Source organism: Hypanus sabinus, chromosome 6 (assembly GCF_030144855.1).
Source record: "Hypanus sabinus isolate sHypSab1 chromosome 6, sHypSab1.hap1, whole genome shotgun sequence".
Taxonomy (NCBI): Eukaryota; Metazoa; Chordata; class Chondrichthyes; order Myliobatiformes; family Dasyatidae; genus Hypanus; species Hypanus sabinus.
In genome coordinates, this window is record NC_082711.1 from 155,474,529 (window position 1) to 155,500,417 (window position 25,889).

The 25,889-nt window shown below is 42.2% G+C and overlaps 1 protein-coding gene and 3 non-coding genes across 15 annotated transcripts in view; 3 read left to right on the forward strand and 1 right to left on the reverse strand.

The window, feature by feature from the left end:
- Positions 1-2,950: 2,950 nt before the first annotated feature.
- trnat-agu (transfer RNA threonine (anticodon AGU)) lies at positions 2,951-3,024 on the reverse strand. Its single transcript has one exon. It is a non-coding gene; the product is annotated as a tRNA-Thr (tRNA).
- Positions 3,025-3,319: 295 nt separating this feature from the next.
- On the forward strand, positions 3,320-3,393 carry trnat-agu (transfer RNA threonine (anticodon AGU)). Its single transcript has one exon. It is a non-coding gene; the product is annotated as a tRNA-Thr (tRNA).
- Positions 3,394-4,142: 749 nt separating this feature from the next.
- trnat-agu (transfer RNA threonine (anticodon AGU)) lies at positions 4,143-4,216 on the forward strand. Its single transcript has one exon. It is a non-coding gene; the product is annotated as a tRNA-Thr (tRNA).
- A 10,512-nt stretch (positions 4,217-14,728) lies between these two features.
- rilp (Rab interacting lysosomal protein) overlaps positions 14,729-25,889 on the forward strand; it is a 62,330-nt gene continuing 51,169 nt past the window's right edge. For 6 of the 12 annotated variants that reach the window (XM_059973258.1, XM_059973265.1, XM_059973262.1 and 3 more), the window contains exon 1: positions 14,730-15,236. In XM_059973258.1, the coding sequence (XP_059829241.1) occupies positions 14,961-15,236 (276 nt within the window). In that variant the 5' untranslated portion in view covers positions 14,730-14,960. Of the gene's footprint in view, positions 15,237-25,889 lie in introns of all 12 variants that reach the window. The other 6 variants (XM_059973257.1, XM_059973255.1, XM_059973263.1 and 3 more) reach the window with 3 other exon arrangements.

Consider the following 25,889-nt stretch of genomic DNA (forward strand, 5'->3'; position numbering starts at 1 on the left):
TCCTTCCTGTAATTGAATGCTTTCCTGTAAATTTATTCCTTTATATATAATTGATTCCTGGGATGGTGAGCTTGTTGCATGAGGAGTGTTTAAATAAACAGGTTTAGAGGAGTCAGAAGGGATTATTTTGAAACATTCATACAAAATGCATATCAGGTTTTAGAGTGTACTGTGCAAAAATCTTGGGCGCGCGTGCATGCATGCATGCACACACACATATATCTAGCTAAAGTGCCTAAGACTTTTGCATAGTACCGTAATTGTCAATGTGGAACAGAGAATGCGTTTGTAAATCTCGCAGGAGCAGAAAATGCTGGGAATGCAGAGTGTAGAGCACCACGGGTGGTGTGGGACAGGTGGCAGAAAAGGAGTGCCAGAGGCGGGTGGGGAGCGGGGTTGGGCGGCGCGGATGCAGACAAACACAGCCCTGAGACACCAGGCAAGATCATTTGATTCCAAACAAACTGTTTCTTGATCATTACAGAATGTCTTTCTGGTGCTTCCTGCTTCCTCCCCTCCATCTTCCCCTTTTCCCAATCATGATTCCCCTTGCCCTGTTCCCTTCCCACTCTCAGCCCACAATGGAGACTCATATCAGAATCAGGTTTATCATCACTCAGCAGTACAGTGTAATACATAAAAATACTACAGTACTGTACAAAAGTCTTGGGCACTCTGGCTATATACATGCCCAACACCTTTGCACAGTACTGTAGTTGCAGAGCTGATGTTTTCTCTGACCGGGGTGTCAGTCTAAAAACTGGTAGTTGTCTTTGAAAGACGGAGAAGCAAAGAAGACAGTGAATTTTGCAATTCACTCTACCCAAGGGAGCTCTCACTGACTGTATTCAATAGACAAAAGAAACATTGGCACTGAGGTGAAACAAAACTCTTTAATGAATGATAGAGCAGACACAATAGGCTGAGTGGCCTACTCTTGCTCCCAGTTCAAGATTCCAGATTGTTTAGTCTTATTTCCTGTACACAAGTATATAGGAGAACAAAATAATTGTTACTCTGGATGCGATGTAGCACACAAAAACACACACAAACGATAAAGAATACAATAATAATAACAATATACAATAAATATAGCCACTTGAGGTAGTTTATATACCTAGATTGATTTGTATGTCTATAAAGTGCAGTGCATTTGTAGAAGGTCATGAGTATGGATGTGTATAGTTCAGATCTCTTCAGGTTCCTGCGAAAGTAGAGGCATTGGTGAGCTTTGCTGACTGTGTAGGATATGTTCTGAGAAGTTGTGTCTGGTGTGCTGTGCACTCCCAGGTGTTTGAAACTGTTTGCAGTTTCCACTGCTGCGCCGCCGATGTAAGGGGGGTGGGGGTGAGTGGTGCGACTTCTCCAGGAGTCGATAACCATTTCCTTTGCCTTGTTGGCATTGAGGAAGAGGTTATTTGCCCGGCACCAGAGCTCTTCCGCCTCCTCTCTGTAGGGCATCCCATCCCCCGTCGTGTCGCCTGCGAACTAGGCAATGTGATTCCTCGGGTGTTGGACCACGAGGTTGTGTGAGCATTGTGAGCAGTGGGCTCAGTGCACAGCCCTGGGAGACACCCGTGTTGAGAATGGTAGGGAGGAGGGAGCGGTTATGCATCCGGACTCTCTGAGGTCAGTTCAACACCCAGCAGCAACGAGGAGTAGGAGTGTGTTCATCATTCCGACTTTACCAGTCTATGATCTCCTCTTAGTGAGGTCACACTCCAGTTGGAGGAGCAACACCTCATACAGTATTCCGTCTCCAACCTGATGGTATAAATATCGATTTCTCGAACTTCCAGGAATTGCCCCCCCACTTCTCCTTCACCGTTCGCCATTCCCATCCCCTCTCACCTTATCTCCTTACCCGCCCATCACCTCCCTCGGGTGCCCCTCCCCTTCCCTTTCCCCCCTTGGATTTCTACCCTCTCCCATTCCTCCTTCTCCAGCCCCTTATCTCGTTCACCAATCAACATCTCACCTCATAACTTCACCTTCCTCCTCTCCCGATTTCACCTATCACCTACTACCCGTGTACTTCTTCCTCCCCTCCCCACACCTTCTTACTCTGACTTCCCGCCTTTTTTTCTAGTCCTGATGAAGGGTGTCGGCCTGAAACTCTTTGCTGCCCGGCCTGCTGCGTTCTCCGGCATTTTCTGTGTGTATTGCTTGGGTTTCCGGCATCTGCAGATTTTCTGCCTCTATGGCCACTTCGCACTACAATGGATAATTCTTTTTTGTTCTAATTGTGCTGTTTCTTCTAGAAATTGTGTATAACTTATGTTTTACTTGTGAATGTTGCTTCTCTAAAGCTTCGTGGCTTTGATCCTGCTGCAAGTCGGGTTTTTTACTGCACCTGTGCATACATACGCGTACTTACGCAACTGACAAATAAACTCGACTTTGTCTTGTTGACACGGGTTTTCTTTCTGCCTTCAGACGCTACACAGCAGAATGACAAATGTGAACTCACTAGGTTTAGAGGAAGTGCGGGAATAAAGGTTCCATCAAATTGGAGGGGAGCGTGGGAACGAAACTGGGTAAGTTGCAAAGAAGCGTGAGAGAGGGAATCTGTTGTGTCCTTGGGCTGTGGAATTAGGGCCCCGGTGAGTGGGATGGAAGCATGAGAATGGGGATACCGGTGAGTGGAAAGGAGAACTGGACCACCGATAAGGTGGGAAGGGGTGTAGCAAATATCCCCTGGTGATCCACATTGAACCATTGGGGATTTCTGAAGTATCAGAGAAAGTGTTTTATTATCCAGGTAAAGCTCCATAGTAATTCATCTTTTTGAAACATCAATTGGATCTGATCTTCATTTTTCATGAAATGCATTTAAATACATATAATAGGTGATATTTGATCAAATCAAACCCTCCCCCACCCCAAACGCTTTGATCAATATGAATTTCAGGAAGCATATCCGACATTAGAATAGTGATGAAAATAAAGAAGGCACCGCTGAGATTCGAACTCAGGATCTCCTGTTTACTAGACAGGCGCTTTAACCAACTAAGCCACGGCGCCAGTTACTACAAACCTTTACACGATCAATTAAGAATATTCTATATTTCTCATTTTATTTTTTAATATTAGTTACATTGATTTTGAAATGTAATCAGAGTCATATTCCTCCGCATCTAAATTCAACTGATGGCAAACGTAATATGTTACTATGCACCTCATTCTTATTCCTGCAAGAGAAGAGGAATGAGTAACTTTTATATTCAAGAAATCAATTTCTGCATATAAGGTTATTATCTTTAGTTAAAAAGTGGCACGTTTATCCTGCACTTGGATTATTCAAAGGTTTTCCTCAGTCGGCGCCGTGGCTTAGTTGGTTAAAGCGCCTGTCTAGTAAACAGGAGATCCTGAGTTCGAATCTCAGCGGTGCCTTCTTTCTAGCATTTTAATTTAATTATCGGTCTAGTCTGCTCTCCGCTCGTTGTTTGCTTACGACAATACAAGAAAGTAAATGTGATCATAGAATGCCGCATAATTCGTAAATAACAATAGAAATGAATAACTCAGAGAAAGCGAGTTATTACTAGGAGGCGGAAGAGATTCTGTCGATGCTGAAAATCTTGACCAGTGCACACAAAATGCTGGAGGAACTCATTAAGGCAGGCAGAAACTACATCTGCTGCCCTGTTTGAATCCGGACATAGGTTAGAAAGAGCAATTGAATAATCATTTGTCGCAAATGCAAAAAGGTGAAACAACTTGTTCTTAGGCCAATGATGTCTGATGCTGTGCGCTCGGATAAAACCTCAGCAGTCAGTAAGTAGTACTGAACAGTCAGTAAGCAGTTAGTCTCAGCTATTCTTTAACCCTTTGCCTTATAGGTGTGTTGTGCAAAACGCGCGATTTTCCCTGCACACAGGCGCAAAATTTGCGCAAAAACTTTCAAAGCTTCGGGAACAAATTATTTTCCGAAAAGAGGAAATATTTCGAGGCTCCTCTCTTTAGAAGTGAGAAGTTTAGTGTGCGATATTCAATTTATATTATTACGGATAATAGAAGTTAAATTAATGTAAATATAAGGATAACGGATAAATACGTGCAAATTAAAAATATTAAGACTATATTAGCAACTGACAGGTTGCGTATGTTCTTTAGGATTTATTTAAAATGTTAAATCAGCCGGCGCCGTGGCTTAGTTGGTTAAAGCGCCTGTCTAGTAAACAGGAGATCCTGAGTTCGAATCTCAGCGGTGCCTTCTACAGCTGAACCTTTTTGCTGAAGATTTACAAGAATCACAAACAGTACAGTCGTTCAATTTCTGGATCAATCACTTTGGAACAATTTGAATAACCAGTTTTTCAAAATAAAGGTCTACACGTTTTGCATCAGACTCCAGCAGTGTCCAGGTATTGAAGGGTGTCAGGGAAGAGAAGTGAGTGCAGTAGCTATTACAAGGGAGAAGGTGCTCAAAAAGCTGGAAGACCTGAGGGTACATAAGTAACCGGGACCAGGTGAACAGTACCCTGGGGTTCTGAAAGAGGTAGTGGTAGAGATTGTGGAGGTATTAGTAGTGATCTTTCAAGAATCATTGAACTCTGGCATGGTGCCAGAGGACTGGAAATTTGCCAATGTCACTCCACTCTGGAAGAAAGGAGGGAGGCAACAGAAAGGAAATTAGAGACCAGTTAGCATGACCTCAGTGGTTGGAAAGATGTTAGAGTCAATTGTTAAGAATGAGGTTACGGAGTACTTGGTGACACAGGACAAGATAGGACAAAGTGAGCATGGTTTCCTTAAGGGAAAAACTTGTCTGACAAATCTGTTGGAATTCTTTGGGAAGATTACAAGTAGGATAGATAAGGTGAATGTAGTAGATGTTGTGTATTTGGATTTTCAGAAGGCCTTTGACAAAGTGTCATACATGAGTCTGCTTACCAAGTTAAGAGCCCATGGTATTACAGGAAAGTTACAGGCACGGTTAGAGCACTTGCTGATTGGCAGCAGGCAGTAGGCAGTAAGAGGGAATAAAAGGATCCTTTTCTGATTGGCTGCCAGTGACTAGTGTTGTTCTGCAGGGGTCAGTGTTGGGACCACTTCTTTTTATGTAGTATATCGGTGATTTAGATGATGGAATAGATGGCTTTGTTGACAAGTTTGCAGATGATAGGAAGATTGGTAAAGCAGCAGGTAGTGTTGAGGAAAAATGAAGTCTGCAGAAGGATGTAGACAGATTAGGAGAATGGGCAAGAAAGTGGCAAATGAAATACAGTGTAGGAAAATGCCTGATCATGTACTTTGGTAGAAGAAATAATTGTGCAAACTATTTTCTAAAAGGGAGAAAATCCAAAAATCTGAGATGTAAAAGGACTTGGGTCCCTTGTGCAGAACAACCAAGAGGTTAATTTACTGGTTGAGTCAGTGGTGAGGAAGGAAAGTACGATGTTGGCATTCATTTCAAGTGGTCTAGAATATAAGAGCAGGGAGCTGATGCTGAGTCTCTACAAGGTGCTGATGAGGCCTCGCCTTGAGTATTGTCCCTCATCAAAGAAAAGATGTGCTGGCGTTGGAGAGGGTTCAGAGGATTAAATTACCAGTAAAGGATTTAAACATTGCCAAAAAATCAGTAAGGGTAACATTTGGGAATAGTTACAGAATTCAGCAAAGGCGGACAAAGCATTGAAAAGAAAAGAGGAAAGTGGGTTACAGAAGTAAACAAGCAAGAAACATAAGAACAGACTGTTAAATGTGACATAAAATGAAGATTATTAAAGGTTAATGCAGGCTTAGGAGAAATTAGCTCAGAGAATAAGCAAATGGCAGAGAAATTAAATATTTTCTTCTGTGTACTTCTGTGTGATCATATACAGCCCTGAGATTCATTTTCTTGTGGGAATAGTTAATTAATCTATAGAATAATAACTATAACAGAATCATTGAAAGACCACCAACTGGGGCATGTAACCAGAATGAAGAAGACAACAAACTGTGCAAATACAAAAAGGAAGAAATAATAATAATAAATAAATAAATAGATAAATAAGCAATAAATAACTAGTACATGAGATGAAGAGTCATTGACAGTGAGTCAATTGGTTGTGGGAACAATTCAATGATGAGGCAAGTGGAAATTGAGTGAAGTTATCCCCTTTGGTTCAAGAGCCTGTCGGTGGAGGGGTAATAGCTGTTCCTGAACCTGGTGGTATGAATCCTAAGGCTCTTGCACCTTCTTCCTGATTGCAGCAGCAAGAAGAGAGCATGTCCCTGATGATGGATACTGCGTTCCTGCGACCGCGTTTCATGTAGATGTGCTGAAAAATTGGGAGTGCTTTCCCATAATGGGCTGGGTCATATCCATTACTTTTTGCAGGATTCTCCGTTCAATGGGTATTGGTGTTCCCATACCAGACCATGATGCAACCAGTCAATATACCCTTCACCACACACCTATAGAAGTTTGTCAAAGTGTTAGATGTCATGCTGAATCTCCGCAAACTCCTCAGGAAGTAGAGGTGTGGTCATGCTTTCTTCATAATTGCACTTATGCACTGGACCCAGGACAGATCCTCCAAAATAATAACCCAAGGAATTTAAAGTTGTTAACCCTATCCACCTCTGATCCTTTGATGAGGACTGGCTAATGAACCCCTAGTATATTCCTTCTGAAGTTTATAATCAGCTCCTTGGTCTTAACAACATTGAGTGAAAAGTTATTGTTATGGCACCACTCAGCCAGATTTTCAATCCCCTCCTATATGCTGATTAATCACCACCTTTGATTCGACCTATGACAGCAAACTTGAACAGGGAATTGGAGCTGTGCTTAGCCACACAGTTGTAAGTGTAAAGCAAGTAGAGCAGGGGGCTAAGCACACAGCCTTGTGGTGCACCTGTGCTGATGGAAATTGTGGAGGAGTTATTATTGCCAATTCAAAAGAATAGTGGAGGACAAGAGAAAAGTAAATGAAGATCTCCCCAAACAAATCAGCATTAATGAAAAAAATTAGTATTAGTGACATTAAAGTGGCAGAAAAGCAGTGAATCTCCAGGACCTGATGAACTGCATTTCAGGGTATTGAAAAGGTGGTGGATTTCGAGATAGCAGATGCACTAGTTGTCATTTTCTGAAGTTTCATTGATCCTAGAAAGGGTCCCAAGATTGGACAGTATCAAATGCAACCCCACTAATTAGAAAAGGAGGAGGACATTAGTGGTAGAGAAAATGTTATATTCTTTTAATTAAATTGTAATTGGGTATATTTGACAAATCAGTTAGAATTTTTTGCAGTTGAAACAAACAAGGCAACCCAGGTGTATTTGGACTCTCAAAAAGCCTTCAGTAAGGTAAGCAAACAAATCTACTAACTGCCCTGTTAATCACACTTTTCTGGACAATGATCACTGCTATCAATAGTCTGTAACTTCGCTCTGGTAGTTGTTTCTTTGAACTGCCTGTATGACCTGGTATTTTTTGCAGTGTGAACTGCAACGTGTAGTAAGATTGCGGCATGGTGGGTACGGGCTGAGTTGAGGTGGCAGGGCCTGGCCTGATCCCAAGGAGCAAGCCAGTATTTGGCCATTGCTGAAGCTGAATCGAAGCGGGAGGGCCCGAGCCTGAGAGCGAGGACTGGGCAACTTCTGGCCGATTTAAGCACTGGGCCAATTTGAAAATGATGTGTATGGGCCAAATATATGGTTTGTTCTTTTTATCACACATTGGGTGTTCGTCAGTCTTTTCTAGTGGGTTCTATTGTGTTTCTTTGTCTTATGACAGCGTAAGAAGATAAATCTCCAGGCTGTACATAGTTTGATAATAAATACTTTGATGATAAACATACTTTGAACTTTTGGACTGATGATTATCTTGTGTCTGTTTCTAAGGGTGTAGGAGTAAGCAGAGCCCAGTGGGATGCCATTGGTAGTGGTGCCGTGAGCAGCTGGGGCTTCAATCTATACTAATGACTTGATTAAGAAGATTGAATGTAATGAACATGTTTGATGATTATACAAAGCTAGGTGGTGGTGTGAGCCATGAGGAGGACACAGACAGGCTATGTGACTGGGCATGGATGTGATCAGGATAGAATACAAAATGGAGAGTGTGAGGTAAACTCTTTGGTTGGAACAAAAGGAAAGGTGGAGAAATTTTACATGTTGAAAAATTGGCACGTACTGGTGTTCAGAAAGACTCTCTTGTCCATGAATCAGAAACATAGAAAGTTTCTGGCAGGTTCAGTTAGCAACTAAGAAGTCAAAAGTTATACTGATCTTTACTGTCTGCAAGACAGGAGGCTGCTTACTTCAATTATATACACCCTTGGTGAGACTGCATCCAGAATAGTGACTAACATATCCAGATTACTGCAGGAACTCAGCAGGTCAGATGAGGTGTCTATGGAGATGGATATTGAGTATCTATCTGATCTCTCTTCCTAAGGAAGGATATACTTGGAAAATTATGAGTCTAGTGAAGCTTCAACAGATTGATTTGCAAGAGAGTAGCTTTGAAGCATGAAAAGTTAAATTGACGGTTTATTTTCATGAGCATTTAGAGGTGGTGATCTTATTGAAATGGGATTGAAGCAGAGTTGTTGTCTCCCCCGGCAGGGTTTACATCTGGGTGTTAAATTCTAAAACTACAGAACTGGCCATTCAGGGCAAGGATGAGAAATGTCCTCACCCGGAGTTTAGTAAAATCTCTGGAATTTGCGCACGAGGGTTCTGTGTAGGTTCAGTCATGGAATACATTCAAGGTAAAGATAATCAGATTTTTGATTTTCAGCATTTGAGGTGAATGTAGGGCAGTGCAGTGAAGTGATGGATTTTATTGAACAGGATAGGGGCTGAGTGGTTTGATTTTGTTCCGATTTCTCATGTACTTGTGTTACTCTTTCTGTTTCGCTATTGTGTAGCTAATTGTGTTTCTTATATGAGCAGGTTATTACATGCTTCAGATTTCTACAAATCTGCAAAATGTACTTCTCTTCCAGAAGCTAACATTATCACATGTAAGTATGCCATAACTATCAACACTGACACACTTTTCCAGCATTCATCAATGATTTATATCATTACACCACTTTGTGTCATGCCTGATTTGCTTAAGGCGCCTGTCTATCAAATAAACTGGATTAATGCCTTTCTTTTTGTAAAGTTTTGTGTATATGAATCAATATTAACGCACCCTGATCTGCTTATTTAGTCACCTTATCTATTTTTATCAGAAAGGATATTTAAATCATTCAGATCTATTGATCCATTTCACTAACTAGATTTTTTTTCTATACTTTATGCTTTTTTAAAGCAAATAACAGATGGTTTCTGTCAAAGAAATGGTTATGGGAATAACTTAGCAGTCTGTAAGGGAACTCAATTGGCAGGTAAATAGTAGAAGATTCAAACAAATAATAAGAGACATGCAGCTCTGAAACACGTTAAATTCTTTAGCTTCAGCACACATCTTTGGTCAATAAACACCTGGAACAAAATCAAAAGAGTTATTTATAGTCAAAGAACACCACAGCACAGAATTTGTCCATTTGGCCCATCTAGTCCATGGTAGACTGGTTTTCTGTCTAGTCCCATCTACCTGCACCTGGACCATAGCCCTCCATACCTCCCTCATCTATATACTTATCAAACTTCTCTTGAATGTTATAACTGAGTCTGCCTTTGCTACTCCTGCTGCCAATTGAAAAGCTGGAAGCTCTCAAGTAGTATCAAGAGTCTGAAGTAAGTAAACAAAATGGGATATCCTATTAAAAACAAACAATTTCTATGATTACAAATTATGGAAATTTGTGAAGTTCATGATATTTTGGGTTCAGTGTTATTGGTTTCTCCTGGAATTCATTTTTATTAGGAGATTTAGACTGCCTGTGAAGGACAGGGAAAAGTGTAAGGTTGAAAAGAGATGGACGGGATTCAGAGAACTTCCTTGAGCATTGTGGAAGAATTGCATTAGCTTTGATCTGGGTAGATTCAAAGCTCAAAGTAAATTTATTATCAAAGTACTTATGCATCACCACATACAACCCTGAGATTCATTTTCTTGCAGGCATACTCAATAAATCTATAACAGAATAATAACCATAATAGAATCAATGAAGGACAGACCCAACTTGGGTGTGCAACCAGTATGGAAAAGACAAAAAACTGTGCAAATGCAAAAAAAAAAGATAATAAATAAATAATAATTAATAACTATTGAGAACCTGAGATGAAGAGTCCTCGAAAGTGAGTCTATAAGTTGTGGAAACATTTCAGAATCAGATTCAGAATCCAAATCAGGTTTATTATCATTGGCATGTGACATGAAATTTCTTAACTTAGCTGCAGCAATTCAATGCAATACATAATCTAGCAGAGAAAAAATAATAAACAAAATAAAAATAATAATTAAGTAAATCAATTACAGTAGACATATAGTGAGTAGATTTTAAAAATGTGCAAGAACAGGAATACTGTATATTAAAAAAAGTGAGGTAGTGTCCAAAGATTCAATGTCTATTTAGGAATCAGATGGCAGAGGGGAAGAGGCTGTTCCTGAATCGCTGAGTGTGTGCCTTCAGGGTTCTGTTCCTCTTACCCGATGATAACAGTGAGAAAAGGGCATGCCCTGGGCGCTGGAGGTCCTTCATAATGGAAGCTGCCTTTCTGTCTAGAAGTTGAGTGAAGTTAGAAACATAGAAAACCTACAGCACAATACAGGCCCTTTGGCCCACAAAGCTGTGCTGAGCATGTCCTTACCTTAGAAATTACCTAGGCTTACCCATAGCCCAATATTTTTTAACGCTCCGTGTACCTATCCAGGAGTCTCTTAAAAGACCCTATTGTATCCGCCTCCACCACCGTCACCAGCAGCCCATTCCACGCTCTCACCACTCGCTACGTAAAAAACTTACCCTTGACATCTCCTCTGTACCTACTTCCAAGCACCTTAAAACTGTGCCCTCTTGTGCTAGTTATCTCAACCCTGGGAAAAAGCCTCTGACTATACACACAATCAATGCCTCTCATTATCTTGTACACCTCTATCAGGTCACCTCTCATTCTCCAGCACTCCAAGGAGAAAAGGCCGAGTTCATTCAACCTATTCTCATAAGGCATGCTCCCCAATCCAGGCAGAATCCTTGCACCCTTTCTATGTTTTCCACATCCTTCCTGTAGTGAGGCAAACAGAACTGAGCACAATACTCCAATTGGGGTCTGACCAGGCTCATATCTAGCTGCAACATTACCTCTCGGTTCCTAAATTCAATGCTACGGTTGATGAAGGCCAATGCACCGTATGCCTTCTTAACCACAGAGTCAACCTGCGTAGCAGCTTTGAGTGTCCTTTTGACTCGGACCCCAACATCCCTCTGATCCTCCACACTACCAAGAGTCTTACCATTAATACTATATTCTGCCATCATATTTGACCTACCAAAATGAACCACCTCACACTTATTTGGGATGAACTCCATCTGCCACTTCTCCTTCTCAGCCCAGTTTTGCATCCTATCAATGTCCTGTTGTTACCTCTGACAGCCCTCCACACTATGCACAACACCTCCAACCTTTGTGTCATCAGCAAATTTACTAACCCTTCCCTCCACTTCCTCATCCAGGTCATTTATAAAAATCACAAGGAGTATGGGTCCCATAACAGATCCCCGAGGCACACCACTGGTCTCCGACCTCCATGCAGAATATGACTATCTACAACCAAAGTTATCTCCTTTGGTTCAAGAGCCTGATGGTTGAGGGGTAATAACTGTTCCTGAACCAGGTGATGTAAGTCCTGATACTCCTGTACCTTCTTCCTGATGGCAGCAGCAAGATGAAAGCCTGGATGGTGATGGGTCCTTGATGATGGATGCTGCTTTCTTGCAACAGCGCTCCATGGGAATGTGCTTAATGGTGGGGTGGGCTTTACTTGTGGTGGGTCCCTGTTGATGGATGCTGTTTACCTGCAACAATGCTTCATGTAGATGTGCTCAATGGTAGAGAGGGCTTTATCCATGATGGACTAGGTCATATCCACTATTTTTGTAGGATTTTCCATTCAAAGGCATTGGGGTTTCCAGACCAGACAGCAATACAGCCAGTCAATGTACCATCTACGACACATCTATAGAAGCTTGTCGGAGTTTTAGCTTTATACCAACAACCAAACTAATGAAGAGAGAGGAACAAGTGTGTTGTTTTGAATTGTGTTTGTTGGGTGGAGGGAATTGAGGTTGGGAGGTAGATTAATTAAATTCCATAAAAAATTAATTGTGAAGGACACTGGATCAAATTCAAAATGTTGGAGGAAAAACAAGTGCATTTTTGAAAGAACAGAGGATATGGACAAGATATATTGCTCTGTAACTGTACAAGAGATTGTTATTGGTCTATTAATGATGCAGTGCTTGGGAATATGTTGACTAATTGCCTATCCATCAGGATTGGTGGTATTTCAATTGGGAAATCTGAAATAGAAATATTGTAACCATAGAATTGTACAGCCAGCTAAGGACCAAGTTAGGTCTGTGCAACTGAGGAGGCCTCAAGGGAATCAGGATTGTCAGATCATCTGACCAAGGACATCAAGTCAATAGTCCAGAAAATGTCAAATTGAACATCAAGTATCACCTTGTCTATACAAAACATAATCTTTTAAACTGAAACAAGATGTATGGTATTTAGTCCTATGGTCTAATAAAGTGTAGCCTCACAAATATAACCCTTTCAAGCAATATACATGGGATATTCTATGCCTGTTGTCAATATGTAGGCAACAACAGTAAGGGAGCAACAACTTCTATTTGTAAAGCACTTCCAGTAAAAATATCTCAGGACACACTGGATGTCTTGCCAGACATGTGACACTAATTTATATGAAGTGATATCAAGATAAATGATAAATCCATGGTGCCAAGAAGTGACTTGAAAGAACAAAACATACAAGTTGGAGGAGTTTTAGGGAGTTAACGCCAGAGATGACTGTGTAAGCAGCTAAAACACTGGACAACCAATTTTTTCAAAACTGTTGCTTCCTCATAATTTTTTTGTTTATGATATATTGCTTGAAGATGAACACAAATATAATTTCAGTCTACTTGTATCATGTAGGAATTTGGAGAAGCAACAAATTAACTTTTATTTAATATAGTGTGTTTCACTGCATAATGGTGCTGATGCTTTGCAATAATTCAACTAAGTTAAAAATTTTTGTTAATGATTTTCATTTGTACTCAGTGTCTGAGGCTTTTCACTTAAGTGTCCAACAATAATTCACCAGCATTGATGGACTCCAGTTGCCCTGGTATCTTTTCTCCATGACTGCAATGTCCTGGTGAAACCTTTCACCGTGCTCGTCACTGACAGCACCAAGATTTGCAGGGAAGAATTCTAAATGGGAATGCAGGAAATGAATCTTTAGTGACATGTTGCATTTCATGGTTTTATATGCTTGAAGCATGCTCTCAACCAGCTACATGTAGTTTGGTGCTCTGTAGATGCCGAGAAAAATTTCAACAACTTCCTTGAATGCCTTTCATGTGATTTTCTCCAATCCCACTAGAAATTCTTCAAATTGCCTGTTGTTGATGACCTGTTTGATTTGTGGACCAACAGAAATGCTTTCCTTAATCTTGGCATCAGTTATTCTGGGAAGCATCTGTCTCAAATATCAAAATGCTTCATAGAAATTTTTGTGCCAGGAGATAGCAAATTCTATCCTTACAGTCTTGAACCCAATAACTATTACTAAAACCTGCCCTGCCACGCTGCCTAAGCATGCCTGGACAAGACAGGAAACTTTCCAGCTTACATTGTAGCCAACATTTTAATTGACTTGAATTATGAATTGAAATAATAAATGTTTATTAAAAATGGTGCGTGATAGGGAAATTTCATGGTGATTTTCATGATCGGTAGCCCAAAATTCACAAGATACACCTAAAGGTATTCAGGAAGCAAAATCTCTGTTGTTCAGTGAAATCGAAGCGCCCTGAGGGTAGAAATGGAGGAGCATTCTTAATGAAGATGTGACACTGGAGGAAACCGCACAGGCATGTGGGCAGGATCGCATGGAAGGGGTTTAAATCAGGAATGTATTTTTAAAATAGAGCCAAAGCACGTCAGTGCCATGGAGCAGAATGGCGATTAAGGATGGATATTTCTTGCCAGTTAGAATATGCATAGTTTTGGGTTGTTGGGGTGTCGTGGATAGGAGGCCAGCCAGGGGAGCATTGCCGAATCAACAACTGTCAACTGCATGCTGTTTAATAGCCGGGCCGAGGCAGGGTCTGTACGTGGAGATACTGCAGAGGTTCAAGACCACCTTTTGAGGAGAGGGGTCAGCTCTGCTTGGCAACCTGGTGCCTTCTCAGGGTTGTACCATAATTTGAGCGCTGTACTATATTTTAAAAGAAAAGATTACAGTGAGTTGGTTTCATGATTGTGGGGTACGAGGCGAAACAGACGCAGTTTATTACAAGAAACTGGATTTCAATTTTGCTTTCGCATGGGTTTGTTTACTTTCGATCAGTTGACTCGAGTGTTAGAGACTTTTTTCGTTGTTTGTTAAAGTGCTGTCATTGCATGAAATTGCGGTGATGCAGAGATTTAAAAAAAATGCCCAGCAAAATTACCGCACCTATAACAGCCCCCGGCGTCCAAGCCGCGGCTCCGGTTTCACTGCCAGCTGATTGGTCCAGACGGCAACGCCATGTGATTAGCCGTGCACACGTAACAGTTGAATTAATTAAAAAAACAGGCGTAAACTATAAAAGCCTGGACTTGACCAGCAGTCTGCAGCGGGTTAACATCGTCCCTGCGGGTGTTGCCAATGGGGGCCGGACGTGAGAATTTAAGACTGGTTTAACAGCACTTCCCTGGGCCACGACCTGTCAATCACCGGGCCACAGTCTGTCAATCACCGGGCAACGTTCTACTCCCAGGCCACGTTCGGCCCCGGGACAGCATCCTAACCCCCAGATCACACTCGACCCTCGGCCACGGTCTCCACCATGGATAAAGAAACCCCCCGCGACTCCTGCCTCGACAAAGAAGCCCTCCACCTCGGGGTGAATGATGTGTACGAGATCGCCAAATTGATCGGCACCGAGTTGGAGAAGCTGATAGACAGCTATGGCAAGGAGGCAGTGGAAGGGCTGATTCCGAAAGTTGTGCGCGTCTTGGAAATGCTGGAAAGTTTCGTGGCGCGGAATGGCAGCACCGAGCAGGAATTGATACGAGCCTTCGTGAAGCTACGGGATGGAGAGACGAGTGTGGGCCACTACAAGGTTCGTGATCCTTCCCATGTGACATAGTTTTCTTTGACATTCACACTCTTAACTTCTCCTCTCTACCGCCTCTTCTCTTTAGTTCATTCCAGCTATATGATCGATTTCATGTGGATACAAAAGCAAAAATAAATACCTCCTTTTTCCGTCTTCGCCTTATTTTCCAATCTTTATGAAGAGTCATAAGGATTGGAAAATCAGGAATGTCGACTGTTTTTTTCCCTTCACAGATACTGCCTGACTTGCTGATCGGCATTTTTGTATGTGTCATTGGAAATACGTAACAGGCCATGTAGCATCTGTGGAGATAAGTGTTTATGCTTCAGATCAACGCCTTTCGATCTGAAACGTTAACTTTTCTCAACCACCACAGGTGCATTCTGACCTGCCCGGTACTTCCAGCATATTCTGTTATTTTTTTTAAATCCCAGCATCTGCAGTTGCTTTATTGCTTTGTGACTACGCGTGTTATTTTGGCTACGTTTCAATTCAAATGCGGCGGGTTGCTTGCTCTTATCGACCTAGGTTATAGACCTTGATATGTCCGTTGTCGTACATTTATGAAATAAGTTCTTTGTCCCAACCTGTTTGTCAGCATTTATGCTCCACATCATTTTAACGCTTTCTACCCTAATCTAAAATTATCAGCGTGTTCGGTCTTTTTCTCCTTGCTCGGTGTCATTATTCATATTGCAGCTAAATTCATTCCGTCGTACTTTGTCAAACTCAGCTTGGAGGGACATTGTTTTACAGGGCACCAGGGACGTAGGGGGTTAGTAACAATCTGGACTTCGTGGTTACAGTGTCAGTAAATTCATCAGCGTTTGCTGTAATTCCGTTGTGAATAAATCCCACATGCAGTCACGTTTGGAAATTCGGGAAATGTATTCCCCCCCCTCCCCCCGATTCCTGGTTTCTCTCTAGAGTGTACAGTTTTGGAACCGTCTCCAGCACAGTACTCAGAAATCAGTAACTTAATGAGATAGAAATATTTAAAACTATTTTTGCATTACACAAGAAAACTTGAAAAAGTTATAGTTTGTCGCATATAATGCAAGTGAGTTTGTAATGGCATTTTAAATCAATCCTTGTACACCTCACCAGCTCAGAAGGCAGTGGTAATAGAAGATTGCCTAGTTAGAGGTATAGGGAGGTGATTCTGTGGGCGGGGTAGAGGCAGCCTCCCAGGTGCCAGGGTTAGAGATGTCTCGGATTGGGTTCACCGCTTTCTAAAGTGGGAGGGTGATCACCCAGAACTCTTGGCACCAATGACACAGGTAGGAAATGTTTATATGGTGGATTATAACTCCTTCAGGTCAGTACTTAAAAAAAAAAGTTTATTTCAGAATGCTTTCACTTCTAAAGCTTATGAAATTTATGCATAATTAGTTATATTCCTGTATTTATGGTTTGTAAATGTTTAGGCGGGTACTAGTTAAGTAGCCATTCAACTTGCTTGGCTGTTGCTGGATGCTAAACCTCCTCATGAACTGATGCACGAGAACAATTTGTGCCCAAGAAAGGCAAGTCTGGCCCAGAGGAAGATTTCACTACTTATTGCCCTGTTTCTTTGAAGTCACCAGGAAATGAATACCTTCTGTGCTGTCTGGAAAATCCAGACCTGCACCATTAAGTCGATCTGATTGTGGACCTGTCAAACCAGAGTGTTTAAGGATGATAAGGAAGGTACACATATTCCCAGTCACCTCAAATCTTACATCGGTTGGTGTTACTTTTTCACTTCTCTTTGGGTCATATCAGGTGCAAACCAAACTGCAAATGCTGTTGAACAGGCTGCACCAGTAGGATTTCATTTTGGCCCATACAAAGTACAGGCTCCATTTCCAGGTCAGTCTCCTTCACGAACCCTTGTTGCCCGAGTACACTGGATGGGAACTTGCCAAGTACAGGCTGTGGTACCGAGGTTGAAGCACCTTGCTGTAGCTCGGGTGTGTGGGGCTCCTAGAGGTACTTTATTTTGCCCTCCCACATCCCAAAGCTGGGCTAATTAGCAATTGTCAATGACCTCTTTGCAAAAAGAATCAAAAGAAAACTGCTGGGCCTGTGTGTGGGAGAATAGGTTGCAGGGAAATGGGGCAGATGGACTTTTAGAATGCTGATGAATACTGGTAGCTCGGGTTGAGGTGTTTGCCCAGCTTGGCAACTAGGTGTTTGATCACCAGTTGAGAACCACGCGTCTAAAAGCGAATGCGAAGAGGTGTGTTTCTCTTCTAAGTCCGTATTGAAACATATTGAAATAGACACAATGTACGAACCCCAAAGGGCCAAAGAAATGCAGGGCAAGGTCAGCTGAAGGTGTAGCCAATCAGGACCAAGGGAAACAAAAGGGGTCAGGTCCTCTGAAAATGCAGACGTGCCCAGAGAGGAGCACCCACAACAAGCACAATGAGGATGTTACCTTGAATGGTGATGAACCATCTGCCAGTTAATTACCAGTTAACCCTAATGCCAAGCTTGGTGAACACCATAATATCAAAAGCAAATGGAACTGCTTCCCTCAGTGTTGGCATTGACTTGATGAGTCGAGTTGCCTCCTGCTGCCGCGTTATTAGGAAGAGCATAAGTTGCGATTCGGATATCCATTTACTAGCTGGCCAATCGTATGTTCCAGCTATTACAGCTGTGAGGAAATGGCTGCCACAGTTTCTAGCCTCTCCTTTGACAACCTGTTCTGTGTTAACCTTCCTCTTTTAGTCTGTGCAATGGCCAGTTGTAGGTTTATCTGAATATTTGTGGTATGAATAATCTGTTGGGAGCTGGTGAGGGTTTTAACTGTGAAGCTGCTCTCCCACAGTGGACTTCTTTTCTAGTAAATTCTGCATCTCAGGAGGGAATTTTTCTTTGTGGCTTCTCAGCTCTGTTACAGTCCTCTACCGTTGTTCGCTGCTGTACCTCTTGGGCATTTAAGCCAGGCATAGTTGAATTGTTTTCTCTGGATTGTCGAAGGCTGAGGGGAGATCTGAAATTGGTTTGTAAGATGACAGGTAGAGTAGACAGTATCTTTTCTTCCAGGGTTCTAACGTCTGATACCAAAGGGAGTGCATTTCAGGTGAGAGGGTGCATTTTTCAAAGGAGGCGTGAGGGGCAAGCTTGTTTTACACAGTGGGCTGCCTGGGGTGGTGGTAGAGGTAGATGAATAAGGGGTTTTTAAGGGACTTTAGCTAGGTACATCAATGTGAGGGAAATGGAAGGATATAGACATTGTGTAGGCTGAAAGGATTAGTTTGCTTGGCCATTTGATTACTAATTTAATTGGCTCAATAGAGCGTTGTGGACTGAAGGGCTTGTCCCTGTGCTGTACTCTACAATGCTCTGTACTTGGGTAATTTCTTTAGTCCCTTACACAGATTACATATTTTTAGAAAATCTGTTTGTATTGGGAAGCTCGGTATTAATGGACTTGAGTGGAAAATAGAACCTAAAACTGCTCCTGTCATCAGTTATGGCTTCACGTCTCTGATGCTGCAACTCATCCGTGGACTTTGGTGACCCCAGTCAGTTTCTGCCACAAGCTCTGCGTCTTCCTCTTCTTTTGCTTTTGCACTATCATTGTTTTGCTTTCAGTTCTAATTTGCTGAGAGCCAAAGTTCAGAGTCTGAGGTCCAAGCTAAATCAATAGCGTTACACAGCGTTGAGTCAATCTCCTGCTTAGTTTATGGGCTGCAAACCAGCTTTTGGGATGTACCGAATATGCTTTGTTGTCACCTGTTCCACAGTGGTGCTCAGAAGTAACTATTGTAAAAATACAAATATCTGGCTGTCTTCAGCCAGGCCCAGTACATGGTGAGAGGCAAAGTTAGTGTTTCAGGTCAGTAACTGTGAATTGGTAATTAAGGTTCTATCTTGGCATAGCATGGGGCAATATTCACAAGATGTGGATACCTGTTTTGTTATTTTCCACCTCAGAAAACATTCCTTCTGTATTATTGCCACAAGCAAACTCAAGTATCAAGACCAAGTTAATGGGGGCAGATTGCTTGGTTCCTTAGACCATGCATACTCTCTCTCTAGTTTATTTTACCACCCGTGAGCACTATCTCACTATTTCCCTTTCAGGAGTTTTTATTTTTTATTGTTGTAACTTGTAGTAATTTTTTAAATGTATTGCACTGTACTGTTGCCTCAACATCAACAAACTTCACGACATACGTTATTGATCATAATGTGATGGTGAGTGTGAAGATGTGTGCTGGCTATGTCGGGTCCCAAGTGCGGAGGAAAGGCGCTCCGACGTAGCAATGGTGACCAGAGTTTATTCATAGAATCCCACTGGAATGTTGGCTCAGCCGAGCGACACCACGAGACATAATGTTCCCTAGGCTAGGACCCCGCGATTAGCACTAATCGAGCATCTGCTCCAATACTACAAGTAACACGGAATCCCGAGCCTATCAAAATAAACTTAACAAGTTTGTACGGAGAGCACCAGGAGGCCACATTACAAAGAGTGAGTCGCTGGAGAAAAACACAAGGAACTCTGAATGAGTAAGGACTCCCATTGAGCAATAATTAAACAATTCAGGTGCTCCCAAATCCTCTATGCCCAATGCTCTCTGGCGCCCAGCACAGGCCACAAAGAGCTTATTACAACTGATGCTTTGATTCTGCAAAGGGGAAAATATCACAGACGATTTAACCTCTGATAAAATCCTGCTTTATTGCGGTCAGGTTCTGTTGCTGTGAACTGTTCATAAGCTGAACAAGTTAGGAATGCAGCAATGACCAGAGTTCTAAAGCGGCAGAGGCTGATCTATCCCACTGGTCTCCCAAGTGTTCATTCATGTGTATGGACTGTTTATAAGGTGGATATTGGTGACCTAACACAGCAAAGTCATAGAGATAGAGAATCAACTAGGGGCACAGTAAGAAAACCATTCCTTGACCACTGGGTCCACGTCAAATATCAACTGCTCAATTTCCACACTGCTTTCCTGTCTCCCCATGCTACTCTTGAGTTCAGATTTTCACAGTGCAATTTGTAATGGCCACTTAACTTACCAACCTGAACACTTGTTTTGGATGTGGGAGAAACGAGAACACCCACGTGGTCATGGGGTGAATGTGCAAGTTCCTCACTGGCTACACCTGGGAGAGCTGTGAGGCAGGAGCACTACATGCTGTGCCAGCTGTCTCATCTACCTCCCTCATCACACCATCCTGAATACAGATTTCTCGGCTGATGGCGTCTGAGCAATTGTGAGAGTTGCTAATGATGAAGGAATTACTGAGGAAAATGAACCTAGTAAGTTTTATTTATTTTATGGTGGGTTGGCATAGCTTGACATTAGTGTGATAAATTAAGACCAGAAGACATAGGAGCATAATAAGGAAATTTGGCCCATTGAATCTGCCCTACCATTCCATCAGAGCTGATTTATTACCCTTCTTAACCCCGTTCTGCTGCCTTCTCACCATAACCTTTGATGCCCTGACTAATCAAGAGCCTCAGAACCTCTGGTTCAAATATACCCAATGACTTGGCCTTCACAGCCGTCTGTGACAATAAATTCTGCAGATTTATTACCCTCTGGCTAGAGAAATTCCTCCTCATCTCCATTCTAAATGATCACCCCTCTATTCTAAGGCTGTGCCCTCTGGTCCTGGACTCCTCCACTATATAAAGCATCTTCTGCACACCCACTCTAACTAGGCCTTTCAATATTTGGATCTACACAAGATATAAATATTCAGTGCACCTACCCTGTACTTTTCCAGAAAGAAACTTTGGTAAAGGGAAGGCAGATTGTTTTCTGTGTGCAAAATACAATATATGTAGCTGAAGTTTTTTGTTGTTCTGGGGAATACAGGCAACCCAGAATTGATGGGTGCTCGATGCTTCATGTGCGCAAGAGGAGGTTATGTTTATTGTTGACATTAAGGTCACCAATTTCTCCTGAGTGAGTCAAATCATACAGGCTATCCTTTTCTGGTTAACCATTGATTTTGCCCACCTGCTCCTTTAGCAGGTTATGGCGTAAAAATTGAAATGCCGACACTATTATTATCATTGGGGGTGGGGGGAATGGTAGAGTAGTGGTTAGCTCAATGCTTTACAGTGCCTGTGATTAAGGTTCATTCCCCACAACTGTCTGAGCAATTTGTACATCCTCCGTGTGACAATGTGGGTTTCCTATGAGAGCTCTGGTTTCTTCCCACATTCCAAAGGGATTGTTAGTTGAGGGTGTGCTATGTTGCCCCGGAAGCATGGTGTCACTTGCTGGCTGCCCCCAGCATATTCTCGGATTATGATCATCAATGCATTTTGAATGTCTTGAAGACCGTAAGACATAGTAGCAGAACTCAGTTCATCGAATCTGCTCTGTCATTACATCTTGGCTGATTTATTATCCACCTCAATCCCGTTCTCCTGCCTTCACCCCATAACCTTTGATGCTCTGACAAATCAAGAACATGTTGTTCTCTCCACTTTAAATATACCAAATGACTTGGCCTCCAGTAGCAATAAATTCCACGGGTTTACTAACCTCTGGCTAAAGAATTTCCTCCTCATCTCTGTTCTAAATGGACACCTCTCGATACTGAAGCTGTCTCCCTCTGACCTGAGACTCAGCCACTATAGGAAACATTCAAGCAACACACACAAAATGCAGGAGGAACTCAGCAGGCCAGGCAGCAGCTATGAAAAAGAGTAAAGTTGACATTTTGGACCAAGACCCTTCAGCAGGATTCACCCCATTTCCACTTGATGGTTCAATATTCAATAGGTTTCAATGAGATCCACCCTCATTCTTCTAAACTCCAGCAACAGGCCCAGAGCCATCAAATGCTCCTCATATGGCATGTTAATCCTTTCATTCCTGAAATCATGCTAATGCACCTCCTGGGGACCATCTCCAATGCCAGTGGGTCTTTTCTTAGATAAGAGGCCTAAAACTGCTCACAATATTCCAATTGCGGTGTGACCAATGACTTATAAAGCTTCAACATTACATCCTTGCTTTTGTATTCTGGTCCTCTTGAAATGAATACTAATGTTCCATTTGCCTTCTTTACCAACCAATCAACCAGCAAGTTAACCTTTCAGGAATCCTGTATGGGGATTCCCAAATCCCCTTGGCACCTCAGTTACCTGAATTTTCTCCCCATTTAGGGGACAAATAAATTAATAAAACTAAATCTTTATCATCTTTGCAAAACAAAACAAAGAATTACTTGTGACGGAAACAATCCCGTCTTTGCAAAGTTCACACTCTCCCAGAACCTCCTTGCTATGTTTCTGGATGCAATTTTAGGATTCAGTGTTGCTATCTTCTCAAAAGTAACTCAACTGTTCATCCTTGCAACTCTTGACTCAGAAGCCTGAAGGGTCAGGCCTCACCAGGGGTAGTGCTCCAGGACTGATTCTCAGAGGTACGTGCAATTGGATGAGATATTGAACTGAAGTGAACTCTTCCTCGTCATGGCTCTTCACCTTTTGTTGAGTTGCACTGCTTGTGTAACTTCAAAACATTCAACTAATTCAAACGAACAACACCGGAGTCCAGGAACGTGAGTCTATCTTGGCGTTCTCTTTTAGCGAGGCGTTCCGTATCGCGTGGTAGCGTGATGACTTATGCAATTCATGTATTTGTATATATAACCTGTAATTAATTATTTAATTAAACAAGAATGCTTAATCAAACAATATATGTACAAGATTACTCAAATATTACTGAAATATTAAATACACAACACAGCCCTCTCTCTGTAAGCATAATGATAACACTATATTCTGCATTTTGTGCTTTGCTCTTTGTTATCTTGGTGAGCTAATGATTTGAAATTAATTTTATAGATGGCATGCAGGACGATATATTTCACTATTTCAGTCATGTGACAATAATAAACCATTTCCAATTATTGGCTGACAGGTGACTGGAGAAGGGAATTTCCCTTTCTGATCCCTCAATTAACCTCTCAAAGATCATCTAGTGTGGCAGTCAGAATGGGTGGTTGTGCTTTCTATGTCACAACAGTGATAATATTTCAAAAGTTCTTAATTGACTACAGAGTGACAATCTGAGGATGTAGAAGTTGCAAGTAATTCCCTTTCCCGTTCTCGCTGGGCATTGAGTGTTTCTGGCAGCATGTCTTTGTACTGCTGATAAAGGGAAACAACAACACAGGAGCAAGATCCAGTCAGCTCTCCACCAACAATGCACGCAGTTTATGACTAGGTCTGCACACCATTGCAGACTTCAAAGCTAAACGCAGCGGTGTTTCCAACATCGCTGCCTCTCTCCCAGAGAAGCTAAATCGATTTTACTCTCGGTCCGATGTTGCCAACACAGCCCCCGAAGAGTCCTGCACCTTGGTCATCTCTGAGGCTGAAGTACGCAGGTGTTTCCAACGAGTCGTCAGTCGCAAGGCTGCGGGACCTGATGGTGTCCCAGGGTGGGTATGCAGAGTGTGCGTGGCACAACTGGCAGGTGTTTGCAAACATTTTCAATCTGTCCCTCTCCCAGTGTAGAGTGCCCACCTGCTTCAAAACATCTGCCATTGTTCCTGTACCAAAAAAAAAGACTAAGGTAGCATGTCTGAATGACTGGCGTCCTGTTGCACTCCCCTCAATAATAGGCAAATGCTTTGAGAAGCTGGTCAAGGACAGCATCTGCAGCATGCTATCACCTGCAATGGACCCCCTACAATTCGCCTACTGACACAACCGATCGACAGATGACGCAATAGCCACAGCTCTATACATCGTCCTTATGCATCTGGAGATGAGGGATGCTTATGTGAGAATGCTGTTCTTGGACTACACTTCAGCTTTCAACACCATAATTCCCTCCAGGCTCGACAAGAAGCTCAGAGACCTCGGCCTTCATCCTACCTTGTGTAGCTGGATCCTGGATTTCCTGCCAGATTGCTGGCAGGTGGTAAGAGTGAGCTCCCTCACCTCCAACCCTCTGACCCTCAACACAGGAGCCTCTCAGGCTGTGTCCTAAGCCCATGACTGAGTCGCCACCCACAGCTCCAATCTGCTAATTAAATTTGCTGACATTGATTGGCCTAATCTCAAATAATAACAAGGCAGCCTAAAGCAAAGAAGTCATATCCTGCTAAGGAAACAATCTCTCCTTCAATGTTGCAGAAACAAAGGTGGTAGTTGTGGATTACAGGAGGAATGGAGACGGGCTAACCCCTATTGACATCAATGGATCTGGGGTTGAGAGGGTGAACAGCTTTAAGTTCCTCAGTATACACATTACTGAGGATCTCACATGGTCTGTACATACCGGCTGTGTGGTGAAAAAGGCACAACAGAGCCTCTTTCACCTCAGACAGTTGAAGAAGTTTGGTGCGAAACCCCAAATCCTAAGGACTTTCTACAGGGGCACCAACTGAGAGCATCCTGACTGGCTGCATCACTCCCTGGCATGGAAGCTGTACTTCTCTCAATCGCAGGACTCTGCAGAGAGTGGTGCGGAAAGCCCAGCGCATCTGTAGAAGTGAACATTTACAAAGACAGGTGTGTAAAAAGATCCTGAAGGATCATTGGGGACCTGAGTCACCCCAACCATAATCTGTCCAGCTGCTGCCATCTGGGAAACGGTACCGCAGCATAAAAGTTAGGACCAACAGGCTCCGGGACAGCTTCCTCCACCAGGCCATCAGACAACTAACTCATGCTGACACACTGTATTACTATGTTGTGCATACTATTATTATAAGTTACTATAAATTGCACATTGCACATTTAGATGGAGATGTAATGTAAAGGTTTTTACTCATGTATATGAAGGATGCAAGTAATAATAAAGTCAATTCAATTTAATTCTTGGGATCATGTTGTATGAAAGAGAAAAAAATAATATTTTTCTTGTCTTGAAATCGGCATTTTAAATTGGCATAAAGCACATGGTACCTAATAAATTAAGTATTGTTACGGGACAATAGAGAATAAGGGAAGGTACATCTAGTTTATCACTGGTACCAACATGCAGGAGATGAAGTTGTAGGGAATACAAGGATTTGTAAAACAAGCTGTTTGCAGTAATTCATGAACTTCCTCAAAATTTTCTGCTGGGGATGCCAAATTTGACTTGCACATTGAAAACACATGGTATGTTAAGGCTACTAACTGCTTCCTGATAATCTGTTTACACAAATAACACACACATGATCGGGGTTTGAACTGAGCCGTGTAATGTAAAATCTCTTATGTTGGAAAATGAAGGTTATAATTGATGTGTTTTCTGTGCGATTTCATTTGAGAATGGCTGCCACAGCAAATGTTCATTCATTTGGTCAAATGGTTGTTAACCACTTCTACTTTTAGTTTGGCCTTTCCATTTTTCAATGTGTATATTGATCACAGTTTATGCAGAACTATAGGCCTGTGGGAAGCTGTTGTGTCTATGAGTTAAGCAGGTTTCCTGTCTGTGAGAAGGCTTGCTAAGCATGTGGTAACACTTAATGCATTTATTGGAGCAACCGTAGCGGCAATCTCCCTTCATTGACCTATCTTTCCCTTTATTTGGTTTTGTCTATCACCTTCCAGCTTGTACCCTTTTGCTCATCTCCACCTTTTTCTGGGTTCTTCCGCATTCCTTTCCAGCTCTGATGAAGGATCTTGGCCCAAAATGTTGGCTGTCCATTCCTTTCCATAGATACTCCTTGACCTGCTGA